We start from the raw sequence: 13440 nt of genomic DNA, 5'->3' as shown, positions 1-13440 counted from the left end.
GTCTTCTGGGACTTCCCTATTAAGTCCTATTAAGCCGGCTCCGAGGGGGGCCCAGAGGGATGCTGCTGAGGGGCCGGGTGCCTACGTGTGTGTGTGTGTGTGTGTTGGGGGGGGGAGAGGGAGGTTGTGTGTGCGTTTGCAAGCACTTTGGTCTTGGGCAGAGGCCACTGTATCCCACTGTGCCCTCCCTGCCCCAGCTATGACCGCAGCAGCTTGGTGGCCATCGTGGTGGGTGTGGGGCGTCTCATCACCGGCATGGACCGAGGCCTCATGGGCATGTGTGTCAACGAGCGGCGACGCCTCATCGTGCCGCCCCACCTGGGCTACGGCAGCATCGGCGTGGGTGAGAAGGGCTGGACGCAGGCCCGAGGCCGGGGGGGCCGGGAGGCCGGGAGCCCAGGAAGGGGCAGAATGTCCCCAGGGTGGCGCTGCCCCTACGATCCGAACCGCGGAGGCCTGTCCTCTCGTCTCTGCCTGCCCCTGAGAGGGGAAGCTGGGGAACAGCAGGAGCCCGGGTGGGATGGGGGCTTCACTAGCAAGAAAGGGAACACAGGGGGCGGAGGGGCAAGCCAGGACTCTCAGGCCCCCGCCCCACCCCACCTGGGGCCGGCCCTGCCCCACAGCGGGACTCATCCCCCCGGACGCCACCCTCCACTTCGATGTGGTCTTGCTGGACGTGTGGAACAAGGCGGACACCGTGCAGGTGAGCACCTTGCTGCGCCCGCCCCACTGCCCCCGCACGGTCCAGGACAGCGACTTTGTCCGCTACCACTACAATGGCACGCTGCTGGACGGCACTGCCTTTGACGCCAGGTGAGGCGCCCTGAGGCGTGGAGGTGGTGGCAGGGGCCAGGGGCCACGGCCTCGGCCGGCAGTATCAGCTCTGCCTCGTCCTCCAGCTACAGTAGGGGCGGCACTTACGATACCTACGTTGGCTCTGGCTGGCTCATCAAGGGCATGGATCAGGGGCTGCTGGGCATGTGTCCTGGGGAGCGAAGGAAGATCATCATCCCTCCATTCCTGGCCTATGGCGAGAAGGGCTATGGTGAGGGCAGACGGTGGCGGGGGGCGTCTCCAGAGTGGGCTTTCTGCTTAGGGCTCACGAGGCCTCGGGGGCAAGAGGGGCCTGGGGGTCTCCACTTGGATGGTTCAAGCCTGTCCCGTCCCCAGGGACTGTGATCCCCCCACAGGCCTCCCTGGTCTTCCACGTCCTACTGATCGACGTCCACAACCCCAAGGACACTGTCCAGCTGGAGACACTGGAGCTGCCGCCTGGCTGTGTCCGCAGAGCCGTGGCCGGGGACTTCATGCGGTACCACTACAATGGCTCGCTGATGGACGGCACCCTCTTTGACTCCAGGTCAGGGGTCCTGAGGGTGGCGGGCGGGGGCCGGTGGGGCGGGGTGGGCCGAGCTGCCCGGAGGGCCGGGGGCTCCTTTGACGCTGCTGGTCCTCCTGTCCCATTGCAGCTACTCCCGCAACCACACCTACAACACCTATGTGGGGCAGGGCTACGTCATCCCTGGGATGGACCAGGGGCTGCAGGGCGCGTGCATGGGCGAGCGCAGGAGGATCACCGTCCCCCCACACCTCGCTTACGGGGAGAACGGGACCGGTAGGCTTGTCCCTGGGTCTGAGCCACCGCCCAGTTTCCGGACCTGCACGGCGGTGTCCACCCCCTGCCCCAACCTCTCATCACTAAGCGGGCCACCCCCTTGCTCCTCCCACGGATGCCATTTTCTCTGCCCACCCCCACTCCTCCCCTTCCATGCTGGAGACAGGCAGCCCTCTTGAGGTTGGGCGGGGGTGCTTCTGGAGGAGCAGGAAGAGCATAACCCCAGGAAACAGAAAGACCCATTTGTGCTGGAAGCCTCAGTGTCCTCACCTGTGAAATGGACCTAAGGGCAACCGAGTGACAGGCCGGTGGGGAAGTTGCAAGGCCCGTGCTTCTGAGGGCCCCGCATCACAACAGGAAGGCGTCGGGGCTTGCAGGCTGGGGGTGCGCAGGCTGGGGGTCCAGCCCAGGGCCCCCCAGACAGCCGCCCCAGACTCTGAGCTGCTCTGAACCCCACTTGGCCCCAGGAGACAAGATCCCTGGCTCTGCCGTGCTGATCTTCGACGTCCACGTCATCGACTTCCACAACCCTGTGGATCCGGTGGAAGTCAAGACGCTGGCCCAGCCCCCCGAGACCTGCACTGAGACGGCCAGGACCGGGGACTTCGTTCGATACCACTACAACTGCTCTCTGCTCGACGGCACCAGGCTCTTCTCCTCGTGGGTCGGGGGCAGGGCCAGGGCTGGGCAGGTGGGTGGGCCGGGCACCGCAGGCTTGCTGACCGCACCCTGACTTAAGTTCCTACCTAAGGGGCAGGCGCGTGAGGCCCTGAATTGCCTTACTGACCGGTGGCAGGGGGAGGCGAAGCTGGCAGTGGGAGGAGCTGCCATTTCCATCAGGTCTGGGAGATGAGCCCAGGCCGGGCCGCACCATGCAGGGAGCAGGGCGTCCCCGCGGGCCCCCACTCTGCGGTGTGGGTGGTCGCTGGGAGTGACTCCCAACTGACCGAGCCTTGCGCTGGGCCCTGGGGCCAGGGCAGGAGCGGGTGGGGTAGAGTGGAGGAAGGCAAGTTGGGAAGGCAGGACCATTGGTAACGTCAGAATCTGTTCCCCCCAGCCACGACTATGGGAGCCCCCAGGAGGCGACTCTTGGGGCCAATAAAGTGATCGAAGGCCTGGACACAGGCCTTCAGGGCATGTGTGTGGGAGAACGGCGCCAGCTCATCATCCCCCCGCACCTGGCACACGGGGAGAGTGGAGGTGAGGGCGACTGAGGCCTGGGGGTGCTCTGGCCCCTGCCCCTGCCCACTTGAGGCCCAGATGGCTGAGGAGAGGAGCCAGGGAAGCTTCAGGCGTTCTGGAAAGATCCCAGGCCCCACTCTCCAGGACACCAGGGCGGTGGGCTGGGGAGCTCCCGGGGAAGGCCGCAGGCCAGACCCAGAGCTGGCCTAAGAGGGGCTCCTTCCTTCCCCCTCCCTCCAGCCCGGGGGGTCCCTGGTAGCGCAGTGCTGCTGTTTGAGGTGGAGCTGGTGTCCCGGGAGGAGGGGCTGCCCGCCGGCTACCTGTTTGTGTGGCACGAGGACCCTCCTGCAAACCTGTTTGAAGGCCTGGACCTCAACAAGGACGGCGAGGTCCCCCCAGAGGAGGTGGGTGGGGGACTCAGTCCTTGCAATAACCCCAGGGCATGGCCACATTTGCGGGTGTGTCCGGCTCCCTGTGTGGGGTCCTGCCCTGCGCCCTCCTGTGCTTGGGTTCCCTTTGCTGCCAGCCCATTCCCCTGCTGCCCACACACCCTCCTTCCTGCTCCCTGAGCTGGGTCCCCTCGGGCGGGAGTGGGCGGCCTCTGCCCCCCCCTTCCCAAGGCTGCCACCCCTCCGCTGCCCAGACTGACCCCCTCTCTGGGCCTCCAGTTCTCTACCTTCATCAAGGCTCAAGTCAGTGAGGGCAAAGGACGCCTCATGCCTGGGCAGGACCCGGAGAAAACCATCGGGGACATGTTCCAGAACCAGGACCGCAACCACGACGGCAAGATCACGGTGGAGGAGCTCAAGCTGAAGTCCGATGAAGACCAGGAGCGCGTCCACGAGGAACTCTGAGGGCGGGGCCTGGGGCGGGGCCTGGGACCTTACAGTCACCCTCCGCTCCGCTGGGACACGCCAAGGGGCGGAGCCAGTGGTCAGGAGCTAGCTGGCCCTCCCACCTGCCCTGGAGGAGAGCGCACAGCGAGCCCTGTCTCTTCTCCCCTGAAACCCCTTCCGCTTGCCGGAGTCGCCTGTCTGGGCACTGCGGAACTGGGGGTTGAATGGGACCATGGTTGGGCCCCGCCCCCACCTCCCCTCTTCCTCACTACACTGAGCGAGGCCAACCCCCTCATTTCTCTACCCCCCTCGACTTCCCCTTTATTTTAAATGTTCTCCTCATTCAGCACCCTCCATCTCCAGCCCCCATGTCCTGCCAAGGACCAACCCCCAAGAACGAAAGCCAGGCTGGTCGGATCCCCCTTCATGTCTTCCTCAGCTCTGGCTGGCTCTTAAAAGGGGGGCAGCCCCCCTCACCTAGCCCATCCCCCCCACCGAGGCGACCTGGGGGCCTCTTCCTCAGAAGGCTGCTTTCCCAAGGGCTGAGCAGAGGAAGAACTGGGAGTGTGTGAGCCTACCGCTGGGTCTGGGCTGCTGAGCCCCTGGTTCCAGGCTGGGGTGGGCTGGGAGAGGGGCTTTCGGGGGGCCAAGGGAAGAGCGGGTGCAGAGCCCTGAACTGGTGTCAGGTCCCTTTCTCCTTTGTGCCAAATAAAAGGCTAAACCAGAGTCCTCAGGGTACAGTCTTTTGGTGGGGGTTGGAGGGGACCCGCAGATGCAGACTGGGGGAGAAAGAGGCAAAGTGTGCTGTTCCCAGGGCCTGTGGGATCTGGCGGCTGGGCCCTAAGGCCGGGCCCCTTCTTCTGGAGGTCCCTGACTCCTGAGGCCAAGTGGGGGCCTCACCCTGGAGAGGGAACCCCTATAGGCTGGGAGGGGTGAGTCTTTTCTCCTGTCCCAGCTGGATGGAAAGACAAAAGCCCCTGACCTTAAAACAATAAAGTTCAAGGGTTAAACAAAATCACACAGGCTGGATTTCATGCATCCAAGAACTGGGGCGTATGCCAGAGTTGTGGGGGAGAGAGGCAGGTGAGTGGGTTCACCAGAATGGGAGAACAGATGTACTGAAATCCACTGCTGAGGGGAGCAGCAGGCGGGTCAGGAGAGGTCTGCCGCGCCATGTGGGTCGCTCCCTGGCCAAAGCTACAGTAGCTGGGTAGCGCAGTGACTTAACTCCCACACCACTAGGGAGGGCAGGATTCTACTTTCTAAACTACAATATTCCCACTGCCCCTGCCCCTGGCTGCCAGCCATCACCCCTGCCCAGCCCTTCTCCCTTTACCTGAGGGAGAGAGTAGGTTCAAGGTTGCCATGTCTTGGGGGACGACTACCCTCATCTGCTAGACTCTGGCCAGTGGACAGAGATGACCCAAAGCCATCGAGGTTGGGGGGTCCTTAGGTGGGACTCAGGCTGAAGAGCCACAGGCTTCTTGCCCAGGTCCCCACAGCTGGTGAGGCTGCTCCTACAGGCGCTGGCCAAAGCACCCACAGGTATACCTCAGTTTCAGGCTGGCTACTGACCCAGTCTTGGAGATGACCACCTCAGCCCCAAATCTAGAGGCAGAGGGTCAGCTAGGAGCTCTTAGCTATGGTAGCTATGGGCTTGAGGCTCCTCACTCTTGGTCACAGGTAAATGGGAACTGTGCCCAATGGGGTCACCGGGGGCTCGGCAGTAGCAGACAGCACCCCTTCCCTGCAGATCTGTAGCCACAGGACTTCCAGCAGTGGGCGCCCTCCCAGGAGGGTGGGGGAGGAACTTCCCTGGAGGGCAGGCTAAGAAAATGCCAGTTGAACCGGTCTACATTTTTTCTTCAAAAGGTGCCCTAGAGGTCTCCCTGGTGGTGCAAGGGGTTAAAGCGAGCACTGTGAAGCTATTGGTGGCCACTGCAACACGAGATCTATCAGGCCAGGGAGCTCACCCACGTGGCCTAGCAGACATCTCCTGTTCACCACTGGCTGCCCCTCTCAGCAGCTGTTTTAGTAGACCTTCCTGTTCTGCTCCCCACTGTCTCTGGTGCATCCTCTGGCCTGTGCCCCAGTTCTTGTATACAGAAATAAATTAACCTTTTCAAAAATAAGGTGCCCTAGAGAGAATCAGCTCCTTCCCGACCATCCAAGTCAGCAGTGGGAGCAGACGGGAAAGAAACTGAAGCCCAGTAACGCAAAGCCACAGAGCACTGGACCCCTCCATCTCACTGGGGGGGGAGGGGGGTTCCCTGCTGACAGGGTTGGCCAAACCTCACTGATCCCAACTTAATTTCAACTCCTGCATGGGAATCATCAAAGCACCCCAGCACTGTACTGGGTAACCCCAATGTGGACAGGGTTCTGCCTGTGGGTCCTCACCAGTGCACTTAAAGGGACGAAGTAAGATTCAACTGCAGGCACAAAAAAGGTTAATAATGGGTTTATTTATAAAAGACAGGGAAATGAGTAACTCAGGGAAAGAAAGACAAGCTGATTAGGGGTCCTACCAGTTCCGCTGACCTGGACCCCAAGAGCACACTGAGATTCAGTGAAGAGGCAAGAAACAAGCCACCAGCCAAGAGACCCCCCAAGGCCCCCATGTCGGGTTTTATATCCAACAAGGCTGCTGAATGCACCCTCAGCCCCCCAACCCTCCCTTGGTGATGATGGGGTTTGTACTCGGTGCTGGGGGCTGGTGTGTGGAGTCCGCAGACCTGTCTGCAGAGTTGCTGGGGAAGCCCTGCCCCCCAACAGCTCTACCTGCCCACCGCATCCAGGCTCTGCTCCAGGGTCTCCCCCGGCCCTAGCGGCTCCCTGGAGGTTCCTGCATCCTACACACCCTCCTGAGTCCAATTATTTTGTCTGCATCACACTGAATTTGGTGTAACACCTTTCCAGTCCATGTTTAAAATTTACCAAAAAAGACCCCTCTGAGCTGGACAACTGCTGGCGTGCCAGCACCCAGGTCTGCTCGCCAGGGGCAGGCATGCTGCCCCCCCGGGGCCGCCCCCACCCCTGGAGCACAGGGAGGTTGGGTGGGAGGGAGGCTCAGCCCCGCAGCTCAGCCCCTAGGGCGGGCTCACCGGGCACTGCCCCCTGCCCTCCTCGCAGGCAGCCCCGCGGGCCCGGCCAGCCGGCTCAGGAGTCCTGCATCGCCAGCGGGTCCCCGGGGTGCAGGATGTGCTGCAGCAGCTCATTGACCACATCCAGAGTCTCGTCCTTCTCCAGCACAATGTCGTAGGAGTCCAGGTACAGCTGTCGACTCTCTTTCACCTGCCGGGAGGGGAGGGAGCCAGTCCCCAAGGTGCCCGCCCACGTGCAGGCTGGCAGCCATGCTGCAGCTCCCCAAGGGGAGCCCACTGACAGGGGCCTGCCCTCTGGGGGCATGCATGGCCAGGAGCGCGGGCCACCATTAACCCCTTGGGTCGCAGTCCAAGGCCATAATGAGGACTGAAAACAGAAAGCAGGTGTCACCTCCAATTTACCAGTTACGAGTCCCACAAGCTCACGTTCTCGTAGGCACCTCAGCACCTGCTGGCCGAGGGAGTCGGCAGGCAGCTCCCGGCCTCACCACACTGCGCCTTTAAGACCAACCCCCACACCCTGCCAGCCAGTCGGGGCGCTGTGTCCTTCTCTGAATCCCCTCTCCATGTAGTCCCACGGGTGAGGCTGAGGACTGCCTCTGTGGGCAACTGGGCCTCTCGGCCTCGGTTTCCCCATCTGTGACATGGGTGTAACCGTTTGATGATGAGCCGTGAGTGCCCGGAGCACCCGTCAGCGAGCCCCGCCTCTGCGCCCGCGTGACCTCGTCTCTTCGCTGGGCATGCTGTTTCCCTGTGAGGGCACGGAATGTCCCAGGCACTGTGGTGCGGGTCTTCCCTCTACTCTCTTGCTCAGTGGCGCCCAGAGCACAGAGGTGCCTGACACGCACCTGTGAGCAGGGACCGAAGGAGAAGCCAGCCACCGCGGAGGAAGCCGGTCCTACCCACCTTGTCGTTCAGGAAGCCAATCTTGAGGATGTTCTCCACACCCGGAATCCCGTCGGCCATCGTGAGGTCCCCCATGGAGTCTCCCAGGAGGAGGATGTTGCTTTTGCCCTGAAGCTGCTGGAAGTAACCGGAGTCCTCATACACGGAGAAGTTCTTGTTGTACGTATGTATGAGGTGGCCCCTGAATCCCTGTAGGAAACCCTGAAAATACAAGATGAGCAACGTGGGGCTCAGCACCCTTCGGGGCTAGTCTCCACTGTCTGCAAGAGGAAAGGGACCCCTGAAAGCCACGGGCGTGCCAGGCCTCGCTGGAGTCTAAAAGCGGTGGGCAAACTCGGGCTGGGGGCCAGGCAGGCCTTTTTTTTTTTCAATTTGGGTCTGTTTTTGTAGATGGTTCCTGGGAGACATGGTCAAACCCTCTGTTGACTTTCTATGACCGCTGGTTTGCACAGCAGGGCTGCACCAGAAACCACATACACAGCTCACAGGGCCTAGATATACCTGCCCTGGACAGGGAGACCCTGCACCCCGATTTGGGCTGACGGCCACCGGCGAGCGCTTGCTCTGGCGGCCCGAAGCCGGGATGTACACGCTGCTCGCACTGGTGCGTGAGCTCTCAGGGGCCGGCTCGGGCCACGGATGAACACTTGGCTAGTGATTTGAGGGGGAGAAGTCAGAACGTGGGAGAGCTGGAGCGCCCACCGCCGACCCCGGCCAACGAGTGCCAACGCGTGAGCACCAGGTCGGCTGCCGGAGTTGCCCACCACCCTCCGCCGGCCTGCACCAGGAGCCGCCTTTAGCTGGCCAGACCACCACAGCCTGGGAGAAGGGCCCAGCCCCACCGGCGGCCGTGTCTGGGGAGCGGCACGGGGCTGGCGCCCGACCTCGCCGTGCCCGGCGCAAAGGAGGTTGGCTCACATCTTTGTCAAAGTCCATGTAGTTGGACACGACGTGGATGTTGGGGTGGAAGACTTTCCTCTGCCGGATGATCTCCTCCAGGACGTCGCCGACGCCCGCGGAGAAGATGAAGAGGGGGATGCCGTTCTGGTGGAGGGTGTTGAAGAACGTCTTGTACCCCTCCCTGGGGAAAGAGGAGGGGAGCTGCCTCACGGCTGCTGAGGTTGCCTCACTTTCCCCTCGCTCGGGTTACGTGGTTTTCACTCTTTTCTTTAAATATTTCACAGAGGGGGCCTCCCTGGTGGTGAAGGGGTTAAGTCTCTGGGCACCTCTGTGGCTGCAGCTGGGGAGACAAGCTGGTGATGCCCCCTGGAGGGCCCCCTGGTGCGCAGCACTGTGAGGCGATGGGCAGCCACTGAGCCCCCTCCTGTCTCCCCGCTGCTCCCCTCAGCCCTGTACTTCTCAATCTGCCTGTCTCTGGTGAATCCTCTCACCACCATCCCCCACTGCACCTCTGGCCTGCACCCCAGCTCTTTTGTGCATAAATAAATATTAAAAATAAAACGCCAACATTTCACAGCGGCGTGAAACACTGAATGTAAACTGTGTCCAGGACACGGGTAAAGCGCACGGATGCTCAGCACAGGTCAACTCATGACGTCTCCTCCCGGTGATGACGGACCAGAGCAAGGCTCCTCCCGCCGTCAATGCCCACCGCCGCCCTCAACTTCACATCGCTAGAGATGAGCTGCGGGTCCTTGCGCGCCCTACCAACAGCCTCGCGTCTGCTTCTGGCTGAATCTGGCTGGCCTGTGCGATTTACCCAGGCGCTGCAGACGTCGAGCCCTTCGTTTTCTGTCACCCTCGTGCGGGTCCACACGGAACCTCGCAGCGCTCATCTACCCGGCGTGCTGACAGACAAGCAGATGGCTCAGTGCCCAGCTGCTCAACACCGTGTCCAGGACCGCAGGCGCCTCCCGCCAGGGTTTGCAACCAGGCAGCGACCCTGGGGCGGCCCCCCGAGCAGCTCCCCATGCCAACTACCCTGGCACTGGGCACGACTAGGCCACTGCCCACCTGGCTCTTCAGAGCTCCCCGGCCCTGTGAGGGCACTCCCACCTGGCCCCACCCCCCTCGAAGTACACAAGATGCAGCAGAGATGTGCCCTGAAGGTCACTGACCAGCAGGTCGCGCCAGTCATGCCTGAACAAAGAACGTGGTCACCACCGGGACCTCAGGTCTTTTCACCACAGTGACAAGTGAGCTGGACACTGCCTGGCCCGAGAAGGCAGCCCTGGTCACAGTCACATGCCCCGTAAACCGTGTCCTGAGGGGCGGCCAAGGGTAGAAGGGCTGGAGCCCGAAGGCCACGCCGTCTCCCACACTGGTGGTCTGGGTCTCCTCTGACTCTCCAGCCACTAACTGGTCCCCCGCCCCGCCTGTCCCCAGCCCACCCGCAGCCTCTGCGGCCGCGTGCAAACCCGTGTCAAACAGTCGGAGGAAATGTGCGCAAAGCACGCGGCTGACCGGAGCATCGCGCTGGACTCCTGGACCACCTGAGTGATCTGGTGCTTCTGAATCTTCTGCTGACACAGGAGATGGTGTGCTTTGGTCCACCTAGAAACACCCCCCGCCCCCAGAAGCCCAAGCTCAAATCACTGAGCAAGCGAAGCGTCCTCTTCCTTTCTGGGACGGAGCCTGCCGGCGCCGCGGTGGGGGCCCACCCTTCCCACAGAGCCACGGGGGCTCCGCCGCCCTCGCAGGAGAGCAGGAGGGCAGGGGCTGGGTGAGTGGGTGCTGGCGTCAAGGCGCTCTGAAGCCCCCCCGGGGACCCCACTCTCTGGACAACTGGGTTCTGTTCCGGGACACTGCTCCCTGTGGGCAGGTGAGCTTCCCAAAGCACTTACTCCCCCAAACCCAGGGCGCTTCTAGCTCATTCCAAGGGTCCCTGTGGGCCCTGTTCCAGGGCAGCCCCAGGTGTGCTTGCAGGTTTGCGGGGCTGGCGGCATGGGTTAAGGGGCTGCTCTCTCAAGAGGCTCAGGGAAAGTGCAGTCGCTGCCCTTGACGCAGGTCCATGCAAGGCCAGAGCCCTCACCAGCTGCCCCTCACCATTCCACCATGTGGGGCAGCTTCTCCTGGATGGTCCTGTGCGGGTCGATCTCAATTGGGTAGTAGTGGTGAAGCAGCGCCGTCAGCTGGGGTACGGAAACAAGAAAACCACTTAGTTCACATCAAGTTTCGAGTTTAGTGTGAGGAAAGTATCACCTAGAAGACACAATGCCAGGTAGGGGGGTGACTGGAACACTCCTTTGCGCTCCCCCAACAGAGCGAGGGCTAAAAGCCGATACATCCTTGCTATCAGGTAATAAATAGGCCTACAGGGTTCTGTTGCTCCTCATCAGGACGTGAGCAGTAACTGTTTCAATGCATGGTCCTCAAAACGTGGTGTCCACATAGTAACATAAACAGAGTAACAGTACAGTTTGATAAATTCAGTGATAGAGGGAGGTACATGGTCTTTTATAACATAATAAAAAGATTATTCAACCCCTAAAAAAAATGTGGTGTCCACTGTCAGGTGGTGGGCAAGATGACTTTAGGGTTGCAAGGATGAATGCTTCCTGTGAGCTAGAAAAAGCTATGAAACTCAAGTTTCATAAAGATGGTTTCTTTTTTTACAAGTTAACTGCCTTTAGACTTTTTTTTAATAGTTTATTTTTACATCATTTTGTGCCTTTTTCCATCTCAGTTCTAATCCCCGTGGGCTTCCCATCCCCAAATCACCCATGTGCCATCACCACAGTCCCGTACACTTCCCTCCCCACCGTTTTTGATCCCATTCCCCACTCCACCCCGTAAAATGCCTCTGGTATGTAGCTGTTCATTATTATTATTATTTTCTCGCCTGGTCCTTTATACTCCTGCTATGAGTGAAACCATCTGGTATTTGGGGGACCTCTAAAAAAAATTTATATATTTATGCTTATAAGAGCTGGAGTACAGGCCAGAGGTGTACTGGGGAGCAGTGAGAGGATTCACCAGAGACAGAGTAGGGACCAGAACAGGCAGACTGATGAAATACACTGCTGAGGGGAGCAGAGGGAGACAGGAGAGGTCTGCTGTGCCATGTGGGTCACCTCTGGGGTGGGGAATCGAACTCGCACTGAAGCTGCCCCGGCTTGGCTTAGCTTTGCAGTACAGTGCTCCAACCTGCTGTGCCACCAGGGCGGGCCTGCTTTGCTTAATTTTTTAAAGAACACATCAACATTGAGACTCTTAGCTTTCTGTACTTGTCGTAGAAAGGCATCACTCTGTTACTCAGGGACACAGCTTCCTGGAAGGTGACAAGATCAGGGATGTGAGGAACCAAAAAGAGCACCTTGCCAAAGGCAGGCAGTGGTAGAGCCAGACTTACCTTCAGCGGAAGGTGGCATCTGCCCGAGACAGGCTGCACCCTAGGGCTCTCTGACTACTCGCTGCCCATCTTAGTAACAAGTACCCAGGGCAGTGTCTTGGAAAAGCTGGTCCCTATGAGAACCCAGCAGACCCCAGTGACTCTGCTAGCAAAGCAGACCTAAAGACACGGCCATGCAGCAGGAGAGCCCAGCTTCAGCTCTGGCAAAGAGGGCACCAGGGAGAATGGGGAGCAAAGTCAAATGCCCCCTACAGTACTGGCATGGATCTCAAAGGAACAGGAGTTACTGTAACAGGCATTAATCTGGATACCTGTTGCCTTGACAAGAATTTCATATTATCAAGAATAGAGCATGATGTAGCGAAAAGAGTTTGAGATCAAATCAGATCTATGGGAAAACCACGCTCTGCGTCTTGCTGTATGATCGTGCGTAAGTCACTCAACTTCTGAGTCTCCAGTTTTTCATCTGTTAAATAGAGGCAATCATGGTTCTACCTGCCTCTTGGAATTGAAGGGAATCAAATGACAAATGTTGATGTCTCTTGGGAAAGCCATCGCTAGCCTCACATCCCTGTCCCAACGATCCGTTATCGTGGGTCTTGGCCAATAAGGAAAAGCTGTCCCAGTCTGGTAAGGCCAGAGTCACCCAAGGGCTTTTCTGTTTGATCAATTAATCTAGATCTTGATCCTGGAAACTTTGGTCCTAACCCAGAACCAGCTGAAGCAGTATCTCAGCCAGTCCTGAGCATGGCAGGGAAGTCACCCACCTCCTTCCGGCACTCCTCACTGATGATGTTGCTGTTATCCAGAATAGCTGCGGAAACACAAAACTCCCTTAACTTGGCCCTTAGGCACCATCCTCTGGTCACGACTTGCAAACAGCATGTGACTTACTGTGAGAGGATGGGCAACGCTTCCCATTATATGCAAACCTGCTCAGGGTCATGTCAAAATCAGAAATGACCTAAAATGAAAAAGAGAGATGATGCCTAGCTGGCCCCAGAGGAGCCTGGCTGGGAGCTTGGCTGGCCCTGAGTAAGTAAGCAGTCTGGGGTGCTAGGAAGGCCAGAGAGACAAGTAATTGCTAATCCTAGTCAGCAGAGGCACCACCGGGAGGAGTCCAGCCTCCTGGGATGGGCTCCCTGGGGACTGAAGGATCAAAGTCCTTTAGACTGCCGATGCCCTGACTTCCACCTAAGAAGCCTTCCGTTTACGGCCCATCTCCACATCTGCAAGTTGCCCCCACGCCCCCACCTCTGCCAGTGTGCAGAATAAATCTCGGGTCCAGGTGTGGGGTGCTTGTGCCCAATTAGAGGAAGGGGCTTACTGCAAAATTAGAGTTCTACGTTTTAGGGCACGTGCGGTCTCCCGCAAGACAAAACCGGCATGGCCCTGGCCGTTTCGTGGGGGCGGGGCGGCGTTGTGCTGAGGGCTTGCAGGCGTCCGCGGCGACCAGCGACGCGGGCCACGCTGGCTGGAATCGTC

The 13440-nt window shown here is 59.8% G+C and overlaps 2 protein-coding genes across 2 annotated transcripts in view; one reads left to right on the top strand and one right to left on the bottom strand.

Annotated features, from left to right (window-relative positions):
* Positions 1-4353, top strand: part of FKBP10 (FK506 binding protein 10, 65 kDa) — a 6832-nt gene extending 2479 nt beyond the window's left edge. Inside the window, exons 2-10 of the mRNA XM_004684186.2 lie at positions 198-343; positions 624-813; positions 900-1045; positions 1171-1360; positions 1470-1615; positions 2083-2275; positions 2673-2815; positions 3038-3201; positions 3466-4353. Of these exons, the coding sequence (XP_004684243.1) occupies positions 198-343; positions 624-813; positions 900-1045; positions 1171-1360; positions 1470-1615; positions 2083-2275; positions 2673-2815; positions 3038-3201; positions 3466-3651 (1504 nt within the window). The 3' untranslated portion in view covers positions 3652-4353. The remainder of the gene's footprint in view (positions 1-197; positions 344-623; positions 814-899; positions 1046-1170; positions 1361-1469; positions 1616-2082; positions 2276-2672; positions 2816-3037; positions 3202-3465) is intronic.
* A 1750-nt stretch (positions 4354-6103) lies between these two features.
* On the bottom strand, positions 6104-12940 carry NT5C3B (5'-nucleotidase, cytosolic IIIB). Its single transcript, XM_012726707.1, has 7 exons — positions 12850-12940; positions 12723-12769; positions 10650-10735; positions 10068-10157; positions 8562-8724; positions 7644-7844; positions 6104-6927 (listed from the first exon to the last, which is right to left on the bottom strand). The coding sequence occupies exons 1-7, from the start codon at positions 12899-12901 to the stop codon at positions 6793-6795; spliced, it is 774 nt and encodes a 257-aa protein (XP_012582161.1). The 5' UTR covers positions 12902-12940; the 3' UTR covers positions 6104-6792.
* Between the last annotated feature and the right edge of the window lie 500 nt (positions 12941-13440).

This window comes from Condylura cristata, unplaced genomic scaffold, assembly GCF_000260355.1.
Source record: "Condylura cristata isolate star-nosed mole 26May11 unplaced genomic scaffold, ConCri1.0 scaffold00017, whole genome shotgun sequence".
In the NCBI taxonomy this organism is placed as follows: domain Eukaryota; kingdom Metazoa; phylum Chordata; class Mammalia; order Eulipotyphla; family Talpidae; genus Condylura; species Condylura cristata.
Note: the sequence above shows the minus strand (reverse complement) of the source record. Positions and strands in the feature narration are given on the sequence as shown.

Bases quoted from the DNA above. Each gene is read 5' to 3' on its own strand.
- NT5C3B (XM_012726707.1), bottom strand. From the start codon at position 12,901: ATGACCCTGAGCAGGTTTGCATATAATGGGAAGCGTTGCCCATCCTCT. The intron at 12,770-12,849 runs GTAAGTCACATG...GTGTTTCCGCAG, and splicing joins GCGTTGCCCATCCTCTCACA to CTATTCTGGATAACAGCAAC. The intron at 8,725-10,067 runs GTCAGCCGCGTG...CTCTTTCCCCAG, and splicing joins GAGTCCAGCGCGATGCTCCG to GGAGGGGTACAAGACGTTCT.